Source organism: Centruroides sculpturatus, unplaced genomic scaffold (genome assembly GCF_000671375.1).
Source record: "Centruroides sculpturatus isolate CEXI.00-Female unplaced genomic scaffold, Cexi_2.0 scaffold228, whole genome shotgun sequence".
In the NCBI taxonomy this organism is placed as follows: domain Eukaryota; kingdom Metazoa; phylum Arthropoda; class Arachnida; order Scorpiones; family Buthidae; genus Centruroides; species Centruroides sculpturatus.
Window position 1 is genome coordinate 603,351 of NW_019384467.1, and position 16,005 is coordinate 619,355.

General features: G+C 27.8%; 1 protein-coding gene across 4 annotated transcripts in view; it reads left to right on the forward strand.

Annotated features, from left to right (window-relative positions):
• LOC111621066 (aryl hydrocarbon receptor nuclear translocator homolog) overlaps positions 1–16,005 on the forward strand; it is a 152,498-nt gene that overhangs the window by 110,112 nt on the left and 26,381 nt on the right. For all 4 annotated transcript variants that reach the window (XM_023363120.1, XM_023363122.1, XM_023363118.1 and 1 more), the window contains one exon: positions 9,423–9,540. In XM_023363120.1, coding sequence (XP_023218888.1) covers positions 9,423–9,540 — 118 coding nt within the window. The remainder of the gene's footprint in view (positions 1–9,422; positions 9,541–16,005) is intronic.

Here is a 16,005-nt window from a genome sequence, read left to right on the forward strand (position 1 = left end):
GTATATTGATGATTTATATAAACATTGTTTACATTTTTTTTTCTCTAATCATTTTACAAATTGTAATAAATAAAAATTATCCACATATTTTTAATTTTGTTATCTTTCTAAATATAGTTATTAATATTTAGTAAAATAATAATTTATATTATTTAAAATTATATCTTGATAAATATTTTCAAAATTATGCTATTGATATCATCATGATTTATTAAAACTGTTGTTTTAATTAACAAAACTTGTAAAACTTTTATTAAGTTTTATAGACAGACAAAAAAGCTGAATTATTTGTTAATCATATATATATATAAAGACATTATTAGCAAATATAATTTATCAGGTTATAATAGATACATTGAAGTTGCCATGGTAATTACACAGAAAGAAGTAATATTTACTAAGAAATTGAAGAAGTTAAATAAGTTATGATATCAACTAATGTTAATATTTATTTTAAAATAAAATAGTACATATTTAATTTAAGTATAATCTACCAATATCATCTCTCTGTAAATAGTTTTAGATAATAATGTTTACATAAAATTCAGATACTACTTTGATGAAAATGGCTCACAAGATAGTTTAATTAAAGTAAGAAAAAAAATTCTTGAAAAGCAGCACTATTCATAAAGTTAATCAACACTATTAATGATGAAAATTAACTGCAAAATGATCAACTAACACTTAAAAATTAAGTAACAGAACAATAGGCAATTTTTATTTCTTTAACTGGAGATAGGCAACTTATATGCATTCCTTTTCTTACTAAACCAGTTTTCTTCTTCTTGTTCTTTCTCTTTTGCTAAATAAGTGAGTCTTTATGCAAGACATTCTTCTTGTTTATGTTTGTTAAACAAAAGTCATTTCAGATCAATCATTATCTTTTCTTTAGCTACTGTAATAATAAATTTATTTTTTGTGATGAAAATGTTTTCAAATTGTAAGATTTTCAATTTTTAACTAATTTTCTACATTTTTGTTTAAATTAATTATTGTTACATGTAAATTATGTAAAGTTAAAAAAAGTTTTGATTTTGCATGAAGTAAATAATTAACACATTTTTGCTACATTCATCTTATCTTCAATTCAACAAAATATTATAATTAATAATTTCAAATGTTTAGAGTATTAAAAATTTATTCAAATAAATAAATTTATTATCTATAATTTTTAAAAATTGATTTTAATTATTTATAATTGTAGAAAAATTTACATTTTCCATGTTACTTTTCTGTTTAGTTTGTGATGAAAGGATAATATTGAAAAAGCTTGACAAATAAGGCTTTACATTTAAAATTATATATCTTATTATTTTAATGTAATATGCATCTATAAATCACTCTTCTGTGCCTCTATATGTTGTCTATCAAAATTGAAATTATCTTCCATTTTCCAGAAACCAAAGGAGTGAAAAGAGTTATCCTGTTAGTTACCACTGATTTAGTCAGTTTAAAAAAATTGCAAAATTATTAATAAATTACTTTACTTTTACAGAAATTAAACAAACTGTGATAAAATTTATATTTCTGTATTAAGCCAGATTTAAGTTCTTATGTGTAACATCTTTCAACAGTTCTATACAGCAAAATGATATTAATATAAACAACTTTACTAAACCCAATACATTGCAATAACGCATTTTTTTGTAATTTATTATTATTATTGCCAAATTATAGCCCGATGATTTATTGCAGTTGATGGTGGGTTATTAAAATGATATCAGTTTAGACATTGTACTGATGTTTCATAAGGCATCGTGTTCATAGCTGAAAAAGATTTAACTTTTGTAATGTCGTTACATGCTTAGGTTTGCATCTAATCAATCCTGTTCTAGAATTATATCACATGATGCTATACAGACATCTTTGTTTTCAAGATACTTCAAAATATTGTCACTATATGATAGAACATAACTGTTTAGTATTGCATGTGATGTACTATATTGATAAATGCAATAAACACAAGATAATACATGCAAGAATTTAAATCTGACTTCTTGCTAAAAGTTCCATCTATAAATTGTTTTTCTGCTGGTTGCAAGATATCATCTATTTTAATTATTGAACCAACTTTATGAATGATCAAACTTATGAAATGTCTGATTTAAATTTTTATTGAAAAAATACTGTTTTTGACAAATCAGTCTAAAAAGTGATTAGGTTTAAATTAATTAATTTTACTGCAAGAAAAATTTGACATAAATGTTGTTTTTATTGCATAGGCAGTTAAAGCAGTTATAAGCAGTCCTTGACTTTTAGACAACTTGCTCTTTTGTACATAATACTTTTATCTCTATTACTTTTTGTGTGGCAGATTTAAATCTTCATACATTTTCATCTAGTTTATAAAAATTTTGAGCTATTATGCAATAGTTTTTTTTGTCACTTTGTTTCAGTAACAGCAAAATTATTTTTAAAAATTAATTTTTTATTGCCTGTTTTCTGTTAATCTATGGTGTTTGTTTTAATGTTTTTTATGCATTGTAAAATATTTCCTGTAAAAAAAGTAAAACCTTTCTATCTTAATCAGAGAATTTTGTAATTTTTTCTTTTAGTTATGTAGGAATGGAACTCCCTTTATTAAATACAACTGTATACACATTTTTAGGAATTTGTTAAATCCGAAAGTCAGGGACTTCGTGTATAGAGAAATGCAAAGATTATGGAATCTTTTTTAAATAAAACAAAATCTCGTTCATCAATGTATTAATTTACTTTTACAAAATATTAAACAAAAACCACAGAATTATATTTTTATACTTTACTAAAAAGTAGAGCAACATTTAATCCACTTTTGCCCTTTTTTAACCTATGAGTAGAATTTTACTCTAATGAGTTTGTTTGTTTGTTTGGCATTTCATAGAAATTTCAAGATAAACAATTCATATATAGTGTTGTAATTAGCCAATAACATTTCCTGTTTTCACTTGGCATTCTTATATGGATTACATATTATGTGCCATTATCTAGCCATAACAAAAAAATAAAAGATTTTGAATTGTCGTGTAAATACAAAAATGAAATGCATTGTAAAATATAAAGTTTTGCATTAATTATTGTTTCATCCTTTAATTCACAGTTGTGAGTATGTCATAATAAGAATTAGTAAGTAAATGTGAGGAAATTCTGTATTAGTGTTACAAATACAAATTTATTGATTTGTCTGTAACATTACTAAATTGTAAATATCTTTATATGTTTATTTAATAATTCAAAATGTGTTTAGTTAATTTATGTGTATAAAAACTTGACACTTTTCTGTTTTGTTATCCCTAAGCAACACAACAAGATTGTGACTGTTGCACACACCACATGAAACAAAAGTGAATGGCATGTGCAATGCAGGTTTTAGTATTTACAGGAACATGGGGCTTATTTATTTGTTCTCTCCAGTATGGACTCTTGGGAAAAGGATTTTCTTTTGGGGATTTAATGAAAGCTGGTATTTTCAAAAAAAAAAATAATAAAGTGATGAAAGAAAGAAGAAAAGTACCAAAATGGATAACAAAGCAAATGTTAATTAGTAGATAGATGACAAAACAGACTTAATGTCTATTTTGTCATCTTATCTAGTTATCTGCTACATGAAAATAAAAAATTAACAAAATGGATAACAGTAGAAGTCAATTTGACCATTTTGTTTTAACATGTATTTAAATGCTTGACCTTAGGGGAAAATTAATAACATGGATAATAAAACAGATGTCTTGAATAGTGATAAACTACTTGGAAATTACTGTTTACAAACATCAAAAGGAGTATGCAGAAGTACTTCAAAAGAGTACTTAATTGAAATCCTACATACATTGGAAATCATGTGGCATGGTATCATACAAAATAGCATTGTTACGCTCACTGATTAAAAGAATCGTTACATGTTAAATGCTAAATAAAGACTGTGATAATGAATTATTATTTATAAGAAACATAGTGTCTATGCATGGATTTCAGGAAAAGCTGGTCAACTTGATTATCTCCTCAGTAATCTGGACTGCCTCTAATGCCCACCCATTTCAGATGCAGTGGATACAATAATTAAGAATCATGGTTTGCTTTTTGCATAAGTTGTTTTGGTGGTATGCAAAAAAAATACACTACAATTGGTGGTGAAACTTATGCCATCTGTATGCAAATATTAAGATATGATAAGAATGCACATGGAATGAGCAGTTAATTATTGTGACATAGTCACAATACTAGGCTGCAATTTTTAATTTATTTAATTTAAAATATATGCTCGTCACCTCAAATTAGTACTGTAGTGTCTTGCACCTGTACATCATACTTTTCCATTAGCAATGGAGTAGTGTCAGTCATCTATTAACTACTTTCAAGGGAAAAGTTTAAATTGAAATAATGTGACTTCTGGTTTGTGTTGGAAGTTCATATATAGTTAATCAGGGCCTCCTGCCCCAAAGGAGGCCCTGATTAACTATATAATCATTTAACCAACTCCATTCTCATGATTAAGGAAAAACAGATGACAGTGGGAATTTATAGGTCTACAGTTTTTTCAAATTGCAGTTCAATAAAGACAAAGCAGGGATATATATGATCAAACTACTTACAGCAAAAACTTTTTACTATATAGGATCTACAATAAGAAACTTCTCCAAAAGAATGAACAAACTTTATACATAGATTAATAAAGCTGATACCTCACCTAGTATAAACTTTAGCTTAGTGGGCCTATGATCAGTATTAAAATCCTGTTGAATCATTTTATCTTTATTTTTATATTTTATTTGTGTGTAAATCTTTTTTATTTAAGGAATATTTTTGTAATTATTTGAATTTTTGTATACATCTTACTAATATTAGTAAGATGTATACAAAAATTCAAATATTTATATGAGTGTATAAATATCTTCTAGTTATGTATATTGCACATATTAACATGTACAAAAAACAATTTAATATGATATATAAAAAAATTACAAATAAAGTCAATTAAATATTTACTAACTTCTGTTATCAGTGGATGATTCATTTATATTATATGTATTTACCAAGCAGTTGACATCTGGAGATAGTTTAGACTTTTTCTATTTCTCTATGTAATTTTATTGATTAAATTTCTGATAAAATCAAGAAGAGTAATTTACTCCATGTATATTTAAGTTTTTCATTTTGTCATTTGTCTTCCACTTTGGTTTGTCTAAATTATCTAATTGGTGTGCATAAAAAATTAATTCACCTATTTTCTTTGTTCTTTAATTTAATAAAAATTTATTATTAATTTTTTTGTGTTTCTATTAGCAAAACCTACTATTTTTTAATGGAAAAAAACTAATATCAATAATTATATATTAGCTAGCAAAGACTTTGTATTTGTTATTGAAATCTGCTTAGAAATTTTAATATGAATAATAATTCTTTTTCATACAAAATGTAGCATTTTATATGAAAGAAAAAATGGATTATATCAAAATTTCTAAATAGATGTCAGAAAGATGATATATTGTATGAAACAGAGATTTAGAATTGGATAAAAGAGAAATTGATGTAAAGTGATACGTGGGGCACCTTGATACATTAACTATGAAGCTTTCAAATGTAACTGTACAATATTTCCAACATTCATTAATAAATGTTGTTAACAGTAGATAGTCTTGCCATGAAAAGTTAGAATTCAGTATTCTATCAGTACTTAAAGAATAATGTGTATGTATTTCATTGATGGTTAAAAAATAACACATTGAATACATATTGATTATAATTTTAACACTTTTTTATGAAAATTGTTCTAGGTGGATACATATATTGCTGATTATTATTTTTTCAAGAAAAAATAAACTTTATGTATTTGATAATAACAATGTTTATTGAACAATCAGTCATAGGGCATATTGATGCAGACTGCAATAGTTTTTTGATACATACATGCTCTATTTTGATTTATTTTTATTTATGTGAAATATTGATAGAATAATATATTGGAAAAATTATTTCACTATGTAACCCATCTGAATATAAAGTTTGTTATTTGAAAAAGAAACAGAATTTGGAAATTAATATTTCCTTTAAAAAAAAAAAAGAAAAAGAAAATGAAAAAAATCTGTGCACATTCCTGATATTGTACTGTATAGCAGCTTTGTATTTTTGGGGTATTGTAAAGAACAACTACACATTTCTAAATGATTTATCTTTTTACAACGTTCAGTAATTTTTAATGAATCAATCTAATCCAATTTTTTTGAAATTCAAATTTTGAAAAAAAAAAATTTGAATTTTAGAAAAATGTGCAAGTTAACAGTAAATTTAAAATATTAATGCCTATAACATGATGTTATTAATGTATTAAAATTATAAAAATAAAATTTTGGATGAATAAAATAGTTATTTAAAAAAAATGTGTCATTTTGCTCTAATTCTACTTACAACTCTCAAATAATAAATTTGATATTTTTATAATCTTATTATATATGTTTATGTATATCTCAAAATTATATCTTATAATTATGAGATACACATAATTACATGATCATGTAATTATGATATATAATTATTGTTGATGATTTTTATAATTCAGAAGAATAGAAAGATTCTATGTAGTTTTTGTAGATGAATTTTTTGCATAGAATATTTTGTTTATTTTGAAGATACAGAATAAATCTATTGATTAAAAAGAAAAAAGAAAATAAATTAACATATTTACTCAAATTTCACTTGCACTTTTTTTTTCCTGAATTTTGTTTACAAAATTCAATGCATAGTAGAATTAATGATGGGATTAGATTCAAGTGTAAGCTAGAAAACTTCACGTACATATCTAAACGAGTGATCACATATCTTATTGATATGTTAGCACTCCTTCCGTGTCTTCCATTTCTCTTCCTTTATAGTAGTGGGTCATCATTTGGTTTTTTCAAACTCTTTATTCGGATTGTTTTGTTGTTTCCATGCCTTCATATGCCTTCAATGTTTAAAACATTGAAACCAAAGGAAACTGTTTGTTGATGTTTTTAATTGCATGCATTACCTTCAAGTAAATATGGTATATGGCAACGGTGGGCAACCCCCGGCCCGCGGGCCAGTTGCGGCCCGCGAAGAGTTTCTATCCGGCCCACGAGATGTTTAGAAGAAATTATAAATAAATATTTTTCGATGTAATTCGTCTAGTTTAAATTGAATATTATTTTCTGAAGTGTTGCGGCAGCAATGACAGGAAAAAATAAGGGAGTCATTTCTTTATTCAAACAAAAAATGGGAGAACAGAATTTTTCTAAATTATATCTCATCGCATCATCCATCAAGAAAATCTATGTGCAAAAGCTATGCAATTAGAAAATGTAATGTCTGTCGTATCCAACTACATAGTGCTGTTTTTATTGTGTTTAAGTCACTTAAATTTTACAAATAGGTGAGCTGTTCACAGCCCGGCACACGCATTTGTAAAATCTAAGTGACTCATACAACATGGAATTCATATAAAACGGAATAATCAACAGTGTTATAGGGGGGTCGACTGTAGTAATTAATTTATTTTTATTTATTTATTTATTTATTTCATATTTGCAGACTAAAAATTTACAGGTCACAAGGTGCCAATTAACTACTATGGCCCGCGGAAAAAACGTAAAATTTATTCTGGCCCATGTTATAAAAAAGGTTGCCCACCCTTGGTATATGGTATACATAATATTATAGTGTGTAGGAAGAATGATTTAAATCTGCTTACATTGTTATAAAGTTTGATTTCTATAAATATAAAGTAACTGTTTCAGTCTCTGATAAGAGGCAATAAATGTTTGTTGTAATTATTTTCAGCGTAATGTTGAATTGCTAAAACTTTGAGAATTGGCAAAAAAAAAAAAAAAAAATAAGAAGTAAAGTAAATTGGTTATGTACAGTACAGTAGTTACAACTGATGTTGACATAATTAATAATGGCAAGGAACTTTGGTGATGATATTAATAAAGAGCTAGTCAAATGGGTTAATAAGCATAAGATGTTAAGAGAAGAATAGCCAGGACAATGCTAGAAATGCAGATTTTAGTGTAGAAGTACAGAAATTGTGTGAGATGAGATAATTCTCTCCACGTGAATATAAACCTTCTAAATCCCCAGTGTTACTCTTTTTGGCAAATGTTTTCGACCCTACCAGGGTCTTCTTCAGGCTACCGTTTTAATAAATTCAAACAGTGCAAAATCGAACAGGAATGGATTAAATGTGATTCAAATTGTAGAATGTCAACGTTCATATCAAAAATATAGAACACCACGTTCTTTCCTCGATGATGTTAAAGCTTGCGTAAATTGCGCTTGTAATAAACGACACTACACTCAATTATGTGTGGAGTGTTTCTTCATAGCAAAATTTCCATGCTTTGGAGATATTAACTGCATCTTTGGAGTTAATACATATGTTGTTTAATCCTGCTTTATAAATCTGGAAATCAGGATCTGCCACAGAACCTGGAATAAAGGTGGATCTACAGAATGCCCCTATGGTAAGACTATCACAATGTATGGACCAACTAAGAATTATGGAGACCTTAGAGATTTATAAAGCAGGATTAAACAACATATGTATTAACTCCAAAGATGCAGTTAATATCTCCAAAGCATGGAAATTTTGCTATGAAGAAACACTCCACACATAATTGAGTGTAGTGTCGTTTATTACAAGCGCAATTTACACAAGCTTTAACGTCATCGAGGAAAGAACGTGGTGTTCTATATTTTTGATATGAACGTTGACATTCTACAATTTGAATCACATTTAATCCATTCCTGTTCGATTTTGCACTGTTTGAATTTATTAAAACGATAGCCTGAAGAAGACCCTGGTAGGGTCAAAAACATTTGCCAAAAAGAGTAACACTGGGGATTTAGAAGGTTTATATTCACATGGAGAGAATTATATTACCTCCAGTGGTAGATAGGAAGTTCGTTTGAGATGAGATAAAGAGAACCTGTCATTTTTAGAGTCATATAATATGAATGTTTGAAAGCATTGGCTTTTTAGATTTTTAAATTTTTCTCTCTAAAAAAAGTACTTGATTATCACTAATCTACAATATCTTTCATGCGTTTCCAGCAGTTTTCCATTTTGGGATCTTGCAACATTGGGTGACTGATGGAAACATATGAAAGATACTGTAAATTAGTGATATAATAATTCTAGCTTTACATATAGTCTGTGTTTAGTACTTGGATAGTTTTTCTTGTCAATAGAATTGGAATATGTTTTTAAATAATATATATCTTTTTTATATTTCTTAGATATTACATATTTTGTGTATATTAAATATTGAATAAACAAAATCATTATTTTTTTTCTGTAACTTTGTTTTAATTAGTTAGTTATTTGATAAATTTAAGAATTTATGATAATATTTTCTTGCAAAATGGAATGATGACGAATAAATAATTTTAAATTTTTATTGTTAAATTCAAAAACATTTTTTTTCTTTTAGTCTGATTGGTTCAATGCCTGCATTTATGATCTAGTACATCCAGAAGATGTTGAAAAGGTTAGGGAACAATTATCAACGCAAGAATCCCCAAATTCTGGTCGTATATTAGATTTAAAAAGTAAGTAGTAGTATTTATATTTTAATATAAAGTAATTTATTTAAAATTAAAAAAATAATAATAGTACTATTCTAAAGTGCACAATTTATTTAAATAAGAAAAACTTGTGTATAATATTTATTTTATAAATATATAAAGTATTTTAAATCAAATTTATTTAACTTCTTTGGAATATACATATATTATGAAAAATAGAATTTGTTCTTAAATTATATAACTTCTAACATAAAATAAGTTAATTACATACATATAGTTTACTTTAATATTTAATTTTTAATTAAATATATACAATGTGAGAAATGTCTTTTCTTTTCTAAATTTTTGCATTTATTCAATCCAGATTTTCAAATTTATATTTAATATTGATGGGTATCTAATTTGAATGATTTTCATTTTTACGATATATGTATTACTCTTCCTCTTTACATATAAATTTAATTTTGATTGTTTCATTACATTTGTATTCACAATAACTTGCCTTTTCATTAATTAATAACATTTAGAATATTCTAAATTATAACTAGTGCATTTTTACTAGTTTTTTATCAGAAACTAATAGGAATTCTTTATCATATTTAATAATTATAATTCCAATATTTTCCATTAAAAAATATAATAGAATTTTTAATATTTATGTAAGTTTATTTTATTTACAAGATTATAAGAAACTTCTTTTATTTAATCTTTGTTAGTTTTTCTATAATGTATCATATTTGTTGGCCAAAAATTTGGCCAACAAAAACTCAACTTTAAAAACTAAAAATTATTAAATTTAAAATGATTTTTGCAAAATGAACTTGCATAGAACTTCAAAAATTTATTATATAAAAATGTTTCAAAAATATCTTTCATTTTTAACTGAAAATCAAAGATTAATTTATTTTAAAAATCATTATTTAACAAATTTAAATCAATAATTTATCATTTATTATCTGCATAAAATAATTTATTTAATTATAATAAACATTAAAATATTTTGAATTAGATGTTTGTAGTATATTAACATTAATGAATATTTGATACTTCATTAATGTTAATAAGTCTCTTCTTAGCAAAGTGGTGAAAAAATATTGATATATTTATGTTTACAAAAAATACATTTAATTTAGAAATTCTCATGCAACTTCTTAAATATTGCAGTAGCAAAAAACTGATGATAAAGTTCATTTAATTACATAATATTACAAAAATTGTATTGATGTTATTTAATTGCCAAAATTGACTTATAATCATGTTTTTAAAACAGTTGGACAAAAACATTGAATAAATTTTTTTTACTTTTAATCTCAGAACTGTTATTTTAATGAAACTAACTCAGTTCTGATATTATATATTTATATTTTATTATTTAATGTGAAAACAACTCTGAATTCTTTAAAAATATAACAAAATAATAAACTGTTCTCAAAATTTAATGGGCCAATTTTTATAAAACTTTGCCATTTTTCATTAATTGCAATGAGGAATCCAAAAATATAATGAGGGTTCATGACTTTTTTCAATATATGGAGATATTAAAGTGACAATGTTTGTTCTCTCTGATGGGACTGAGCACACTTAACTGAATTTGTGTGTGAAAAACAAACAAAACACAAAAAACAAAGCAATTGATGGCCATTGCTTGGTTCTTGGATCACCTCTCTTTGTTGGCATGTGCAGAGATCATCTCTTCCTTGGCCAGCAGGTACAATGATAGCCTTTTCTTTTCCTAACAAGTGCAGGGATCACTTCTATCTTTACTGCTCCTCTTCAATTCTGTCGTCATGCGACAAAGTTGTGTGATGCCCTTGTACAACTTTTAAGTTATGGAATCAATCAAATTTTTCATTTTTGTTTATGTAATGTTTTTCCTAATAATGTTTATGCATTCCCAGATTTATTGTATTTGTTTTGAAATTTGCAAAACTTATCATCATGTTGAAATCAAAAATTAAACAGACTGCTTATTTAAAGAGGTCAAAAAAAATTAATGAGAAATTCATTCAGCCGTTACTTTAACTATCTTCAGCTTACATTGAATAGTATGGGATAAGAAATTCAAATAAACATTAATAACTATAGAAATAGAAATGTTGATGTTATAACAAGTAGAATTAAACAAGAATATTTTAAAACAGTATTATACAAACTGAGTTTAAATTTGCATAAAATTTATAATTGAATTAAATAAGTAATTACAGGAAATGTTAAAATAATTAAACTACTTAGGCTGTTTTTTTTCAAGCTCTGGTGGTCCATAAAAAAAGACAAGTGTAAATAACAGAATGAATTTATTACCAAAAGTTAGATACAAACATGGTTACTTTTCGACATAATCACTGTGAAGATTGAGGCATTTATCATATCTGTGGACGAGATTTTTTATCCCCTTGTCATAGAATATTGCCACCAATAACTTGGGCCCTAACGTTTTTTTGAAAATCATCAGTAGTCTCAATCCTCTGCCCTCCTAGCCACTTTTCCTGTTCAGGAAAGAGGTGTAAGTCGTTCGGTGCTAAATCGGGGCTATATGCTGGATGTTTAAAGGTGTGAAGACTTCCACTTCTTTCCTGAATTGAAAATATGTCTAGCAGGGCAGATGTTTGAGACTAATGAACTAATGACAATCTTCAAAATGTTAAGGCCCATCTCAAGTCACTGGTGGCAACATTCTATGAAGAAGGGATTTCAAAGCTCATTCACAGATATGACAAATGCCTCAATCTTTACAGTGATTATGTCGAAAAGTAACCATGTTTGTACCTAACTTTTGGTAATAAATTCATTTTGTTATTTACACTTTTCTTTGTTTTATGAATCATTGGAGCTTGAAAAAAAAACAGCCCTCATACTAGTACTATAGGGTTATGAAAATTTGGAAATCAACTTCAAGAGAAGAGTAATTTAAAAATCTTAAAATCTATGCTCAGATGTTAAATATTGTAGTCATCATGTTTATTTATAATGCTAAAATGTCTGTTTAAGATGTAAATATATAATATTTTAAAAGCATAATGGGAAATTAATTCTATAACTGCTCAGTTAGAACAAGTTTATTTTTCATTGTATTCTTAATAATGCTATGTATTAATCTTAAGGTAAAGTAGAGCGTCGATTATCCAAATGCCAATCAACCAAAACGTCAGTTAACCAAAAGCGTTCCATTTGGACTGTCATGCTGAATTGAACGTTTTTGATACTAGATTAACTTATAAAGTATAAATTTTTTGTTTTTATATTTTTCAATATATTTATTTTGTTTGTACAAAATAAAGAAATAATTTTTAACGATACAGTAGCCACGATTATTATTATAAAAAATTTTGTTAGGATTAACATCGACAAAAATTCAATGCAAAGCGACATGCAACAGATAAAAATTTAAACATGGGATATACTAATATACTATATTAATAATGTATTTTTTGTACATAATCGGTTATCCGAAAAATCAATTTTCCAAACAACCCCAGTCCCCAATTGATTTGGATAATCGGCACTCTACTGTATATTCATATAAAAATATGCTTGGACAATAAAGATAATTCTTAGATATATGGTTCTGGAACTCTTCTTGTTATAGAGTTCTGTAGGTGGATCCAACATTATAAAAATTAGAATTATCTTTGACCAGTTTAATGAGGTAAACTCCCATTTTATAGCTATCTTGTAATGTATCTTTATTCAACATGAAAATTTACAGTTATGCAAAGTTGTATAAAAACTTGTATAAATATTTAGATTGTATCTGCATCGAAAAATTGTCAATTTAAAACATTGTTTCATTGATTGTAGCACCATCTATAATGAAACTAATAGTCCCATCTTGTCTCTTCCTTAAAATCTAATTTTTTGGTTCAATGAGTATTTTGTAGAATGCATATTTTTCAAATTATTTCACTGGATAAATTAAACTGGTCCACTATATATATACATACACAATGTTTAAAAATTGTGTAGCTAAAGTTGGAAGATGTATTCTACACACAAAAACAAAAAAAAAAATGTCTAGTCAACATGGATTCAAAATCACTCATACACGAGAAAAAGTCTTAAAATTTTATCAAGGGTCCATTTAAAAAGCAGAAACTAGATGTTTGAAATGGTCACCATTACTATTCAAAAAGCTATTGATATGTCATAGCAGCATCATGTGTAAAAAATGCCAGGAGTGTTTTTGATGATATCACACACATCTTCAATCTGTACTCATAGTTCCTAGATGTTTGCCACTATATCAGTGTATATCAGATTTCAAATGCCTCACATGACTTTTTTCTATAATTGATGCAGTTGCAATAACTTAAGCATCAGTCTTGATAAAGACAATATTTTTTTCATGAAAGCAGGAAAAATTGGAGCCTGGCATTGTGACAATGTCACAATAAATAATTGCTCATTAGAATTAGTTTGCAAATATAATCCTTCATCAAACCCTTTAACCAGTATTAAACAAGACTAAAATTACATGCAAACATTTTCGGATCCATCTCTGGGTCCTTACTCAAGCAACTATTCTTCTTTAAAATTCGTTAGAGCGAAGAACAGTAGAAAGAACTTCAAAACTGCGATATTTGAAAAAATTACTTCTTCCGAACCACATTTGAAAAGTCGAAATTCAAATATCAGTGTGAATCACGTGCATTCCAGTATTCCGAAATGTGATGCTCGTTTTTCTTAAAAAGGTTTTTTTATGAATTTTTACGTTAATGAAAAATAACGTAATGCGGGATATAGTTATGGACGCCCCGGATACGCCCAAACTTTTTGCTTTTATTAAGACACATAAACAAGGCCACAAATTGAGACCTATAGTTGATAAGGCCACAGCACCCACGTGCAAATTAGAAGCATTCTTGCACGATTTCATCTCTCCAAAGTTACAAGATTACCGATACTCCATCTCCAATCCGGCGGAGTTAATAGTATTCCTGAAAAACACCGAAAAGCCCGCGTACATCTCGGTCATGGATTTCCGTTCTTTATATCCATCAATTGAATTACCACCATGTTTTTGCGCACTCCGAGATTTTCTATTACGAAACGTTTATGCTCAGGAATTACGCCAGCAGATTCTTGAAGTAGCACATTTGATTTGCTACAACTCAATTTTTCAATTTGGAGGAAACACGTATGCGCAGGGCAGAGGCGTACCTATGGGAAGTGACCTATGTGAACTGGTAATCAGACAGTGGAAAATAAAATAATTCCGAGATTCAGCCACAACATCGTATTGTACAAGCGATACATAGACGACATCATTATTTTATGGAGGCACGAATCTAACATTACCCTCTTTGTGAATAGGATGAACAACAATCCGTATGGCCTTACAATAGAACTTGAGCAACATAGTGAATCTGAGGTACATTTCCTTGACTTGAACATTGCATTTGGAGGAGACACCATATACACATCTGTCTACCGCAAATCTTGTCACCTCTTAACGTATATCCCAGCGAACTCATGTGATCCGTTCAGATATAAAATGGCGGCATTTAGAGCACTGATTAAGAGGGCCTAAACCCATTGCTCAACACAGGATACTTTAGTTCAAGAATTGAACTATTTGCATAACATCGCTAGTCTACATGGATTCAACACCATGGTCCGTAAATTGGCACAACAATTCAGCAATGGCCTCCCACCTACTCCTCCACAGAACAGTGTAGAACAAGACCACCGACTTGTTCCAGTCACATACAATCCGTTCCTAACATCCCTGTATCAAAAAATAGCTAAAAAACAAGGAGTACGCTTAGCATACAGAAGATGCCCGTCTATGTTTAAGCTTCTACTCAATGAAAAAGATAAACCTAACGAGTATAAGCTACCAGGGGTATATGCTGTCCCACTCACGGATCATAGATTTGAGAGGGAACTGGTCTATATTGGCGCTACTAAACAGGCTATTGGTGTCAGATGGACTGAACACCAATGGGACATCCTCCACAAAAGGGGTTCTACGTCGTTATCCATATATGGGTCAGGCCCGGAGATTTCGGCAAACTTCGACAATGCCAAACTTTTCATTACCACACCATTTACAGACCACCTCAAATGGTTGGAACAAATGGAAATTTGCAAAGCTTACAACACTTCTGCGCCTATTAACTCGAGGGATGAGATTACCCTGTCCCTAGCATGGCAGGTCCTACTCCAGAAAGAGGATTCGCATTAATAAATATGTATAGTAAATAGGGTATTAAAACATCATACTCGCTGAGATGCTATTTTTATTTTTAATTATTTATTTTCTTTATTTATTTATTTTTCGTTAATGTAAAAAAATCCATAAAAAAAACCTTTTTAAGAAAAACAAGCATCACATTTCGGAATACTGGAATGCACGTGATTCACATTGATATTTGAATTTCGACATTTCAAATGTGGTTCGGAAGAAGTAATTTTTTTTCAAATATCGCAGTTTTGAAGAAGTTCTTTCTACTTGTCTTCGTTCTAACGAATTTTAAAGAAGAATAGTTG